The sequence below is a fragment of the Bufo gargarizans genome, chromosome 9 (assembly GCF_014858855.1).
Source record: "Bufo gargarizans isolate SCDJY-AF-19 chromosome 9, ASM1485885v1, whole genome shotgun sequence".
Classification (NCBI taxonomy): domain Eukaryota; kingdom Metazoa; phylum Chordata; class Amphibia; order Anura; family Bufonidae; genus Bufo; species Bufo gargarizans.
Window position 1 is genome coordinate 42,505,940 of NC_058088.1, and position 13,326 is coordinate 42,519,265.

The 13,326-nt window shown below is 40.7% G+C and overlaps 1 protein-coding gene across 1 annotated transcript in view; it reads left to right on the forward strand.

Moving 5' to 3' along the window:
• Nucleotides 1-13,326, forward strand: part of LOC122919766 (mucin-5AC-like) — a 59,883-nt gene that overhangs the window by 30,387 nt on the left and 16,170 nt on the right. The window contains exons 3-6 of the mRNA XM_044268951.1: nt 2,571-3,167; nt 5,387-5,446; nt 8,583-9,023; nt 9,868-10,191. Coding sequence (XP_044124886.1) covers nt 2,571-3,167; nt 5,387-5,446; nt 8,583-9,023; nt 9,868-10,191 — 1,422 coding nt within the window. The remainder of the gene's footprint in view (nt 1-2,570; nt 3,168-5,386; nt 5,447-8,582; nt 9,024-9,867; nt 10,192-13,326) is intronic.

Consider the following 13,326-nt stretch of genomic DNA (forward strand, 5'->3'; position numbering starts at 1 on the left):
ATGACTGAAGCTATTAGCTGTGATTAAACTGCTTTGGGACAGGTCTTAGAACAGTATCGTAAAAAGGACTGCTAAAATAAGGGATGTGTTGCATAGTTTTATTCAACGTTTTCAATAAACCATAGCGTTTTATTTAGCATTGTGCTGGACCATTGTCTCTTCTACTAGTTGTGTTTTAGTCAATTTTTTACACCTCCCACAACAGTTTCAAAAAGGGGTTTGGCTAAGAGTCATACTGTATGATGTTCCAGTGTTGCTATTTTTTGGCTTAAAACATTCTGGTATGTAAAAGCCAACTATGACTAGTGAGTTGCCTCAATTTATCATGCCAACAAGCCATTTTCAAAATGCTGGTGAGGTTTGTGAGTGAGTCAAATGCAGGATAAACTTCCCCCATTCTAGTAGCTAATTTTTAGGACAGGAGCGAGATTTTGCTGCCACTGTAATTAGCTCACAGAGCATTGTCTGGACCGGACACTGTAGAAAAGTCTTGTTTGTGAGATAGAAACTAAGGGGAGGTTCTAACCAGCCAAAATGATCAGGTATAAGGCTCAAAGTACATCAAAGTCCACAAAAAGAGGAGAAAAAGAGGACAGCACTACAAATTGTATTCAGAATAAATCCAGTGGTTTAATCACCCAATGAGCAGCAATGTTCAGTCCCTCTATGGAACCATTCTCAAGCTTAAGAATGGTTCCAGTGATTAATGCACTTATTCTATAATTTGGAGTGCTACCTCTCTTTCCTATTTGAGAGAGGTTTTTAAGGGTTTTTTCAGTTTCTAGATATTGATGACTAACCTTCACCAGAGGTTTCACCCTTTGCCCATGCAGAAAGTGAAGTCTGAAGCCAAATCTGGGGCAAATTCTGATGCAGATTTTATTTAATACAAAATACATCCCATGTGGACTTACCTTGGAGGTTCTTATTGTAGGAGTACAGTTACTGACACACCTTATATAGTTTCCCATATGCATTCAGGTTTCGATCAGATTTTGCTCAAGCCTTGGATGCAGTTTTTGAAGCTAAAACAAGGGGTGGATTAAAAAAAGTTGAATCTTTCTGATATATTTTCGAAATTTCCCTTGATGAGTCACACTTGTTTTTTATTTTGTTTCAAAACTGCACCAAAAACCAGATCAAAACCTGAATGTGTACAAATGCTTGGTCACTAAACATAGCAGTGATGCCCATGATGTTTATATTTTTTGTTATTTATGTATTTATTTATTTTTGTATTTAATGGAAAGGGGGAGATAAAAAAAATTATATATATTTTTAAATTATATTTTTAAACTTTTTTTATGTTTTTGTAGCCAGTGTTTAAGGCTACAAGACTCACTATATTTTTTTTTATTCAATATTACTATGTTTCATGGAGTAGCTGAATTGTTAATTTCTTATGTTAGCGTGTCATCTGCTGGCCAACATATGAATTGCAGCTCCAATACCCTGGGTCTCTTCAGAGAGACTCAGCATATTGAAGTCAATTACCTGCATCCCCATTGGCCGCAGGGAATGTCAGTAAGGACCCGGAAGTGGGCGCTTCTGGGTTTCTGAGCTTTTAGATGCCATGATCACACTTGATCAAGGCATCTAAAGGCTTTAATGACCGCAATCTGCATTTTTGCAGGTCGTGGTCATTAGCTGCGGGTCTCTGCTGTTCGAAACTGTGTAGATCTGCCGGCCATGGTGCCCGCTGCATGTGCAAGTGGGTGCCATGTTTACCCATCGCTCCACCACCGTACAATGCCTCCTTTGCAAAAAAATCTGTTTGTGAAAATTTTTATCGGCTAGGTCTGCCAAAGTCTGTTATGAATTCCCAAAAATCTTCTGGAAGTGGCATCGCACAAGAAGTGTGCTGGGTATCCATGAGGCATTGCCATGCTGGCTTCATTTCAAAAAGCGGGTTGGAGAAAACCTTGAAGAAATTCATATGAGAGCAAATGGTAGATGTCTATTCTTCTTCTAGGCTGCCAACTTTTAGCTGACCCAAAGTGAAAAATCTAAGAACCTGGGAATTTAGGCAGACAACTAACTACTGTAACTAACTGTGTATCATACTGCGACATTGGGGAGTTGTGTAATTGCTTCTGAGGGGAGGTGAGGCATCAAAAATATCAACTTACGGAGAAAGTGTTAGATACAATCCTGGGGGTTCCTACATTTGACTTGAATAAGGGATAAGCAGAGCAAACTAACTAAGGCAGACAAAACCAAGTATGTATAACTGGTATTAGAAACCTTGTACATAGAGCATGAATGTTTTTTAATTGAAACACTGATTTTTAAAATTCTTGGTAAAACTTTGTCCACCATTCTACCTTCTCATTGTATATTATGTATGAATGTTGTTTATTATACCCAAGATTGGCACAAACAATATTTATAAGTGATAAATGTATTATTGTTGAGGGTCACTGCTGGGACCCTATCGATCACTGTAAAGGAGGTCCTAGGCCCTCTTTCTGGAGGAGTTTTAATGAAGTGGTGGTCATGCACGTGCCCTGCCACTGTATGAACTGACATGGATAGCTGATCTTCTATCTTTCCTCTTTCTGTATTTGCAGGTACAAGTTCATTTTGGAAACAGAAAGCAATTGTTTTTTCAAAAAATACTATTGGACAAATTCCAAATACCGAGATCCCAGAGTTATCAGAATTTACAGCATGTTTGGATATATTTTATGAAAGCGATACCCCTTCAACTGCATTTTCATACTGTGTTCAAAATGGAACCATCCCTGAGCTTGGTTTCAGTAGGAAATGGGGTATGCTTGAAGTTTTTCATTTGGGAAAGGTTTATAAAGTTAACAAATACTTGGAACAAAATGCTTGGCATACTGTATGTATAAACTGGAAGAGACAAGACAAGCAGCTGGTGGTTTATGTGAATGCGACACATGTCTATAAGGCTACAACTGAAGACGGAGTGATCAAGGGCAATGGGAGCTTGGTTTTGGGTGCTGAACATACCAATATAGGAGGTCGGATTAATATAGTTTCTATTTCCTTGATGTCTGGAGAGCTTTACAACTACCAGATGTGGAACTATACAAGGTCTCAAGAACAACTACTTGACTGTATAGAAGGGAATTTACTCAGCTGGACAAAAGATGCACTTAGACGCTTTAGACGCACTAGTGAGGACGTGCAACTGCGCTGTGGTGAGTAACGTATGGCCATGAATATCATATGAAAGTCTTCTTCTAAAATGACCACATATTTTTTTATACATAAGAAATAGTGATGAATTCATAAGGTAGTGTTGAGTGAATTGAAGCCAAAAGAATTGACTTCGATCTGAATTTCAGGAAAAATTTGATTCGCCGAGATGCCAAATTTCCCTGTGTTTTGTGGTAACGAATCTATTTTTCATGAAATGGCAGTAAAAATAAAAAAATATACACCTCATCCATTTGCACGCGAAAAGGCTTGATTGCAGAAACTGCACAAAATCTCATGTGGGGTGCAGTATGATGTCACCACGCTAGCAAGCTGGCCGGGTGCAGTGAGGTCATCAGTGATGACGTCAACACGTCATCATCAATCAAGATGGCCGCGACAGCCTCTATGCGAGCAAATGGATAAGGTATTTATCAATATATATTTTTTTACCCTGATTAACCCCTAAAAGGCCTAAATTGTAGCTTCTGATGTCGAGATCAGAGATGAACGTGGCATCTGAGGGGTTTAATGATGGGGGGGCGTGATCGCTGTTCCCTGTCATTGCGCCCTCTACATACAAAGGAATGCGCTTCGTAACAAAGTAATTTGTCACAAATTGAATTTCTTTGTGAAATTTGGTGAAGCAGCCGAATAAGGCATACCTATTCTACAGTATGTATTTAATTGTACTTAAATTGCACTGTACTTAAAGGGACTTTTCAGATTGTGGATCCCCTGACTTAGGAAGTTGATATGATCACCTGAAGCCGGTTTGTAAATTCTCATATAATGCAACAATCTTCTATTACTTTCTATGTATATCTGCCGTTTTGCAGACCAATAAGCAACTAGGGAGGATTGCATATTATAGCAGAGATGCACAAGCTTCTCTGGTCCATGGGCCACGTTGTCAGACTGAGCAAAATCCACAAAAATGTCTCTGGCCCGTTAGAAAAGTACATGGCGTAAATTGTAGTGCTACTGGCTGCATTTATGAGTTCTCCTCTACTTTCTGGTCCTCAGCATATTACTAGCAGACTATCACCCTGACTCTCCAGCTAGCATAGTGACTTATGTGTGGACAGGAAGTCAGTTTCTCTATTCATCCCTATAGGAACCTCAATGTGGGCATCATAGGAGTAGAGAAACTGACTTTGTGTCCACACATAAGACACAGGTGAGGACCAGAAGGGAGAGGAAAACTCACAAATACAGTAACCAATGAGAAAATGACTTTCACTATAAGTTATGTCATATACAGTACCTTTCTAATGGGCCACGGAATAACATATTTAGGGGGTATTACTCATTGGGATATTTATGGCATAATGAAAATATATGCCATAAATGTCTGACAGATGCTTGGTCTTCTTCCAGGAATCCCCGACCTATCAGGAGAATAGAATACATAAACATACATGTAGTTCCATAGGCATACATACATACATGTAATGACTGACATACACATGGGGGCATCTTGAGAATGCGAGCATAGATCTCCAAGTGTCCCACTTCTGTGATAAAATCCAGACTCTGTATTCTTCATCCGACACAGCTTTCTGCTACTTCTGCCTTGCAACATGGAAGGAAAGAGTAATGGCCAACTAAGCCTGCCCTCCAATGCAGTCCCACCGAGCCGGTCTATATCCGCCCGGCTTCTCAATGGTTCGGTGATCCAGTTTTGATTTAAGAGATGGTGAAATCCCTCTGCCTTTGTCTAATATGACATTTTGATTAAAAGATCGGAAATGTCTTCTGATGCATATGCAATAAAAGGGGGAAAACAGAGCATGAGATAAATAATATGACAGTCCGGTGGCTCAGTGGTTAGCACTGTTTTCCTGCAGAGCTGGAGTTATGAATTTGAATCCAATGGGCAACATCTGGATGGAGTTTGTATGTTCCCCCCATGTTTGTGTGGGTTTCCCCCGGGTGGTTTGGTTTCCTCCCACACTCCAAAGACATACTGATAGACTAGTTTAGAAATTATATAGTGAGCCCCGATAGGGGCAATGGGGGATGACTATCTCTGCACAGTGCTGAGGAATATTCATGTGCTACATAAAGCAAATAACAAATAAAGTCAAGTTGATAGCAGCAAAGCATTTACAAGCCTTCTTATGAACATAATGAAGTTTTTAATTGTATACGGTATATAATATTATTTTTTTGCTAAACTTTAATGTACCTATATTCTTTTTTTATTTTATTTAATCAGCAAATCCAACACTTACACCAACGCCAGCAGAAAGTACAACCACTCTGACCACAACTCTTGGTATGTACCATCTTCATATTGCCCATTACTCAAGACGTTGACGGTTGACATAGCGTAATTTATTCCAAGCTGGAAGCTCTGGGGTTGTGCCCTTTCTCAGGGAGCATATTTTGTCTGATGCAGTTGGTGCATTTGATAAATAGAACTGAGCAAGTGTGTCCACCTCAGTGAGGTGGACAGAGAAAGTAGGAAAAAGAGCAAACAGCAGGTGGTGCTACACAGTGCTATGCTGGTGGTGCTATACATTTTTTTTAAAATAAATTACATGCTATTACAATAGTATTCAGATACAGGTGCTGGTTTGAAAACTGTAGAATATTTTTTATGGGACAACCCCTTTAACAATATTTGTCCTGAAACAGAGCTATAAAACAGATGCTCGCAAGCAAATCATATTTAGGATCATTTCACATTAAGAGCCTATGTTTGACTGTTCCTTGACTAGCTTTTGGCCTTGATCGGGTTGAAATTCATTGGTGTACCTTTTAAATTGTGGTATAAAATAGTGCAGTAGTCTGATACTACTACTGATCCATACAAAAGTATACATTAAAAATGGAGCCTATTAGTGACATAACACACTGTATGCCTGTAACTTCAATCAGAGATATATGTTGGGAGATCCTCCCGACATACAGTATACAGTGGGGAAAATAAGTATTTCATAAAATGGCGATTTTGCAAGTTTTCCTACCTACAAAGAATGGAGAGGTCTGTAATTTTTATCATAGGTACACTTCAACTGTGAGAGACAGAATAAAAAAAATCCAGAAAATCACATTGTATAATTTTTAAATAATTAATTTGCATTTCATGGCATGAAATATGTATTTGATACAATAAAAAAAGAGAACTTGATATTTGGTACAGAACATGTTCTGTAGTTCTTGATAAAAGTTTTGCACACACTCAGCAAGGATTTGGGCCCTTTCCTCCATACAGATCTTCTCTAGATCTTTCAGGGCTGTCGCTGGGCTACATTGAGTTTCAGCTCCCTCCAATCCCTCCAAAGATTTTTACGATTGGGTTCAGGTCTGGAGACTGGCTAGGCCACTCCAGGACCTTGAAATGCGTCTTACTGAGCCACACCTTAGTTGCCCTGGCTGTGAGTTTCAGGTCATTGTCATGCTGGAACACCTACCCATGACCCATCATTAATGCTCTTACTGAGGGAAGGAGGTTGTTGGCCAAAATCTCACGATACATGGTCCCATCCATTCTCCTTTCAATACGGTGCAGTTGTCCTGTCCACTTTGCAGAAAAGCACCCCCAAAGCATGATGTTTCCACCCCCATGCTTCATGGTTGGGACGGTGTTCTTGGGGTTGTACTCATTCTTCTTCTTTCTCCAAAAAATGGCAAGTGGAGTTGATACCAAAAAGTTCTATTTTGGTCTCATCTAACCACATTACCTTCTCCCATGCCTTCTCTGGATCATCCAGATGGCCATTGGCAAACTTCAAATGGAAATGTACTGGCGTGAGCAGGGGGACCTTACATGCCCTGCAGGATTTTAATCCCTGATGGCTTAGTGTGTTACTAATGGTCATCTTTGAGACTGTGGTCCCAGCTCTCTTCAGATCATTGACCAGGTCCTCCCATGTAGCTCTGGGCTGTTTCCTGACCTTTGTCAGAATCATCCTTACCTCATGAGGTGAGATCTTGCATGGAGCCCCAGACCGAGGAAGATTGACAGTCATCTTGCGTTTCTTCCATTTTCTAATAATTGTGCCAACAGTTGTTGCCTTCTCACCAAGCTGCTTACCTATTGTCCTGTAGCCCATCCCAGCCTCGTTCAGGTCTACAATTTTGTCCCTGGTGTTGTTAGACAGCTCTTTGGTCTTGGCCATGTGGAGAGGTTGGAGTGTGATTGACTGAATGTGTGGACAGGTGTCTTTTATACAGGTAACGAGTTCAAATAGGTGGAATTAATACAGGGAATAAGTGCAGAGTAGGAAGGCTTCTTAAAGTAAAACTAACAGGTCTGTGAGAGACAGAATTCTTGCTGGTTGGTAAGTGATCAAATAATTATTTCATGCAATGAAATACAAACTAATTATTAAAAAAATCATACAATGTGATTTTCCGGATTTTTTTTAGATTTCGTCTCTCGCAGTTAAAGTGTACCTACAATAAAAATTACAGACCTCTCCATTCTTTGTAGGTGGGAAAACTTGCAAAATCGGCAGTGTATCAAATACTTATTTTCCCCAATGTACCACTGAAAACAGTGTGAAAAGAACTTTACACATATTAAACATCCTACTTGCCCTACAGATTTGATGCACTTATGCTAATTAATGTCGACTTCCTATTCTCTTATTCAGTTCAATATTTTGCTCAGAACTGTAGAGCTAGTTAGTCGCAGTCACCCATCTGCATCTCCATTTCAGGATAAATTCGATTTGCCTAGAAGCCGAATCGATTTAACTTTAAATAGTATAAAAAAACTAAAAAATTCTAAATTACCTCTTCCATTTGCTTGCGACGGGCCTCCAGCCTCCATCTTGCTTGAAGATCTCGTCCGAAATTTCGTGTGGCGCTAGATTACATCATCACGCCGGCCGGCGTTATGACATCATATGTCACCACACCAGCCGGCGTGATTACGTAATCTCGCGCCGCACAGGATTCCGGCCAAGATCTTCAAGTAAGATGGAGGCTGGCAGCCGTCGTGAGCAAATGGAGGAGGTAAGTTTGAAGTTTTGAGTTTTTATACTATTTCAGGTTAAATTATTGTTATTTTTACACTCAGATGCCGCGATCATGTATGAGCGCAGCATCTTAGGGGTATAATGACGGGGCGGCGCTATCGCAGCTCCCTGTCATTGCACCCGCTCCTTACCAAAAAATGCGCTTCGTAACGAAGTAATTTGTCACAAAGCGAATTTTTTTGTGAAATTCAGCGAATCAGCCGAATCAAACTTTTAAGAAATTTGCTCATCTCTACCTATTATATTCACTAATATTAATATACAAAAGGATGCCATACCTACATTGTAGCAGGTATACCCACATTACAGCCTGTATGCCCTGAGCCAGCACTGACAACTCAACCATAGTTTAAATCATTGCAGGAACTGATGTGCACTCATCTGCATACAGTCAGATCTTAATAGAATGTGTTTTGTGTCCAGGGACAACTACCTCTACCAGGACACCAACACTAGAACCAGAAAATTCAGCATCCACTGAGATCTACCCTGCGGCCACTGAGAGTTTTTCTTCTGTGACATCCACTCCTAGAATTTTCTTCACAACCTTAACTCAAAAGGAAACTGCTAGCAAGAATGCCAGCGGCAATTTAACATCTACTGGGCTGCCTGGTACTCTGCCGACAAGCCGATCTGTAGAACCTAACCTTTCTACTGAAGTCTCTACTACAGAGTCATTACCTGACCTATTAACCAATTCTAGTGTCAAATTACCAACAGGTAATAACGTATCTACGACTAGTAATATGTCCTCAACGTATCATAGCCCACCAGAACTGAGAACAACATCTGTTGTGCCAATTTCATCTTGGACAAACACCACCACTATACAGCAACAGGCAACTGATACCAAGAGTACACCAGGTAATCATCCATCATTTGCGTTTTTTGTTCCCCATCATTTCACAGCATCTTTGGGTGATGCCGACAATTAAAGCTACGCAGTAGGGCCAGTAACCATCCAGGACTATCCAGTTGCATTCTTTATAAATGCACCATAAAATGCACCTGACATATATACCCAACATCTCCACATACCACCTATGGTCCCAGTAAATTCCAAAATAGTGGGGGTCATTTATTAAGCCCAGCGTTTGAGAAGCCAGTCTTAATAGCCTCTATATCTCGCGGTGGATCCGTCGAAGTTATGAAGAGGCGCCTGCCTTTACATAATTTCGGCTCACCCGGTGCCAGTCTAAATGTAAGACAGCTTCCTTGCTGTCTTACATTTAGACCATTTTCTACGTCTAAAACAGGCATAGAAAATGATGAATGAGAAGGGCCTGCTTGCCCGTCCCCTTATCCGCCCATGCCACACCCACTTTTTTAGACCTGGGGTGAGCAGGGAAAAGTTGCAGATTGTGGCACAAATAATCTTTGAGCTGCAATCTGCGCAGAGGTACGCCTAATATAGGCATATTTCTGGATAGTAATTGACCCCCAGTGTCTTTTTGGCATCTGCCACCAGTATACACTTTTTCCGTTCCAGGGAAGTGCGAAAAAGTTGTCCACTTTTGATAATTCCTTTATGTTAAACATTTTTGCCCAAATAAGCCGATCACATTATCTTCCATTGATAAGATCCAAAGCCAATAAACTGTATTCTCTGGGTGGAAGATAGGGGGAAATAAGACATTATATGGTGCCTACTAAAAGAACCACATAACAGGCCCCCTCTTAATTTTTAATGATGAAGTGTTCTTTACAGATCCTCAGGTCATAAGTACAACAGAAACTCCTAACATTTCCACACAACCTACGAATGGAACAACGCCTCAGGCTATGATTACATCTCCAACAACCAAGTCCATCACATCATTAACTGTTACTGAAGTATCTAGTGCTTCCTCAAGCTCTTCATCATCTACGCATAAGACTTCTATTGAAACCTATTCTTCACCTCTAACTGTGATTACTTCAAGTAGTACGCCATCTCCTTCTCCAAATACTACTCTTAGCGGGGTGACGGAATCATCAGTTTCACTTTTAGGAACCACATATATCTCTGCATCCAGCGAGAAACCAACTACAGGTAAGTGACTGAGAAATAATCTTGTGGACATAAGAAAATAATTCAAGTATACAGTCTTTAAAGTGTTTATCCATCTTTGGAAACCATTTTATGGTTCACATATACACTGCCCGTCCCAAAAAAAAATTTGCCTCCAAAAATATTTTGTTGGACCGCCTTTAGCTTTGATTACGGCACGCATTCGTGGTGGCATTGTTTCAATAAGCTTCTGCAATGTCACAAGATTTATTTCCATCCTGTGTTGCATTAATTTTTCACCAAGATCTTGCATTGATGATGGTAGAGTCTGACTGCTGCGCAAAGCCTTCTCCAGCTCATCCCAATGATTCTCAATAAGGTTAAGGTCTGGACTCTGTGGTGGCCAATCCATGTGTGAAAATGATGTCTCAAGCTCCCTGAACCACTCTTTCACAATTTGAGCCCGATGAATCCTGGCACTGTCATCTTGGAATATGCCCGTGCCATCAGGGAAGAACAAATCTATTGATGGAATAACCTGGTCATTCAGTATGTTCAGGTAGTCAGCTGACCTCATTCTTGGAGCACATACTGTTGCTGAACCTAGACCTGCCCAACTGCAGCAACCCCAGATCATAGCACTGCCCCCACAGGCTTGTACAGTAGGCACTAGGCATGATGGGTGCATCACTTCATCTGCCTCTCTTCTTACCCTGATGCGCCCATCACTCTGGAACAGGGTAAATCTGGACTCATCAGACCACATGACCTTCTTCCATTGCTCCAGAGTCCAATCTTTATGCTCCCTAGCAAATTGAAGCCTTTTTTTCTGGTTTGCCTCACTGATTAGTGGTTTTCTTACAGCTACATAGCTGTTCAGTCCCAATCCCGTGCGTTCCCTTCGTATTGTGCATGTGGAAATGCTCTTACTTTCACTGTTAAACATAGCCCTGAGTTCTACTGTGGTTTTTCTTCGATTTGATTTCACCAAACCTTTAAGTGATCGCCGATCACGATCATTCAGGATTTTTTGCCCACCACATTTCTTCCTTGAATACGATGGGTCCCTACTATCCTTCCATTTTTTTAATAATGTGTTGGACAGTTCTTAACCCAATTTTAGTAGTTTCTGCAATCTCCTTAGATGTTTTCTCTGCTTGATACATGCCAATGATTTGACCCTTGTCAAACAGACTAACATCTTTTCCACGACCACGAGATGTGTCTTTCGACATGGTAGTTTAAGAAGTGAGAATCAACTCATTGCACCAGTTGGGGTTAAATAACTTGTTGCCAGCGGAAAGATAATCGCCCATGTAATTATCCAATAGGAGGCTCATAAGTATTTGCTTAGATAAATCCAGGTGGCGACTTTTTTTTTTGACAGGCAATGTAGAATCAATCTAAATAGAAAAGTTAATTTAGTAAACACTTTGCATTAATTGCCATGTACTGGAGTTACAGTCGGTATTATAGTCCAGTTAGATTACTGCAGTCTTCCACCATTAATTCCTGCCTCTGCACAGAGCTTCCTCTGATGATTTACATTCCAGGAAGTGCCTTCTTTATACCAGACACAGTGCAGTAATATAAAATAGGAAAACGTTACTGACCCACTGCATTTTAGAAACTCAACTAAGCTGTTGGGATGTGTTTGTTTTCAATAGCAACCAGTAGAAGTGTGAATGCAGCTCTGGACTATATCATAAAGTGTGTGTTGATTTGATATGTAGATTTGCCCCAGAAGGTACTTATGAGAAGATAATAGTCTAAAGGGAGTCTGTCATTTCCAAAATAGGTTTCAAAGTAAGTGTTATAAGTGTTATACCAGTGATCCATTCACACCACCACCTCAATCCTCCCAGAGGACAAGAGTGCATACTTGGCTTTCCCGTCCACTGTGCACTGTGCACCTGCCACCGACCCTGTGCCCCTGCTCAGTAGGCTCAGCTACCGGAGTAGCACTGCTCAGTCCACTCCATGCAGGCTAAGGTCTGCTTCCTTTCCTGCACTCTCTTTCTCTGCCCTTAGGATGCGCAAGCTTGCTCAGACTTAAAGGGCCAGTTCATGCACCCTAATCTTCTGGCGCCTCTGGCTATCCAAGGTATTCAAGGCACCTTATCTTGTGAGAGGGTGCCTGAGCAATAGGTTTTTAATAAGCTAGTGTCCTGCTAAGGTGCCCCATTGTTCTGTTTGACTGTCTGTGTACTGACCACTGCCTGACTTCTGGATTTTATCTTTTGTTGCCTGATCTGATCCTCCATGAATTTGGAAATAGGTGGAATTAATACAGGGAATAAGTGCAGAGTAGGAAGGCTTCTTAAAGTAAAACTAACAGGTCTGTAAGAGCCAGAATTCTTGCTGGTTGGTAAGTGATCAAATAATTATTTCATGCAATGAAATACAAACTAATTATTAAAAAAACCATACAATGTGATTTTCCGGATTTTTTTAGATTTGTCTCTCACAGTTAAAGTGTACCTACAATAAAAATTACAGACCCCTCCATTCTTTGTAGGTGGGAAAACTTGCAAAATCGGCAGTGTATCAAATACTTATTTTCCCCACTGTACCACTGAAAACAGTGTGAACAGAACTTTACACATATTAAACATCCTACTTGCCCTACAGATTTGATGCACTTATGCTCATTAATGTCGACTTCCTATTCTCTTATTCAGTTCAATATTTTGCCCAGAGCTGTAGAGCTAGTTAGTCGCAGTCACCCATCTGCTTACCAGTATACCCAAACACTTCCTATTGCCATCTCTATGTCTGTTTTAATCAGTATGCTTTGCCTACTATTAGAGATGAGCGAATCGAATCCCACAAAGTGGAATTCGATCCGAATTTCAGGATAAATTCGATTTGCCTAGAAGCCGAATCGATTAAATAGTATAAAAAAACAAAAAAATTCTAACTTACCTGTTCCATTTGCTTGCGACGGGCCTCCAGCCTCCAGCTTGCTTGAAGATCTCGGCCGAAATTTCGTGTGGCGCTAGATTACATCATCAAGCCGGAGTTATGACGTCATATGTCACCACACCAGCCGGCGTGATTACGTAATCTCGCGCCGCACAGGATTCCGGCCAAGATCTTCAAGTAAGATGGAGGCTGGCAGCCCGTCGTGAGCAAATGGAGGAGGTAAGTTTGAAGTTTTGAGTTTTTTATACTATT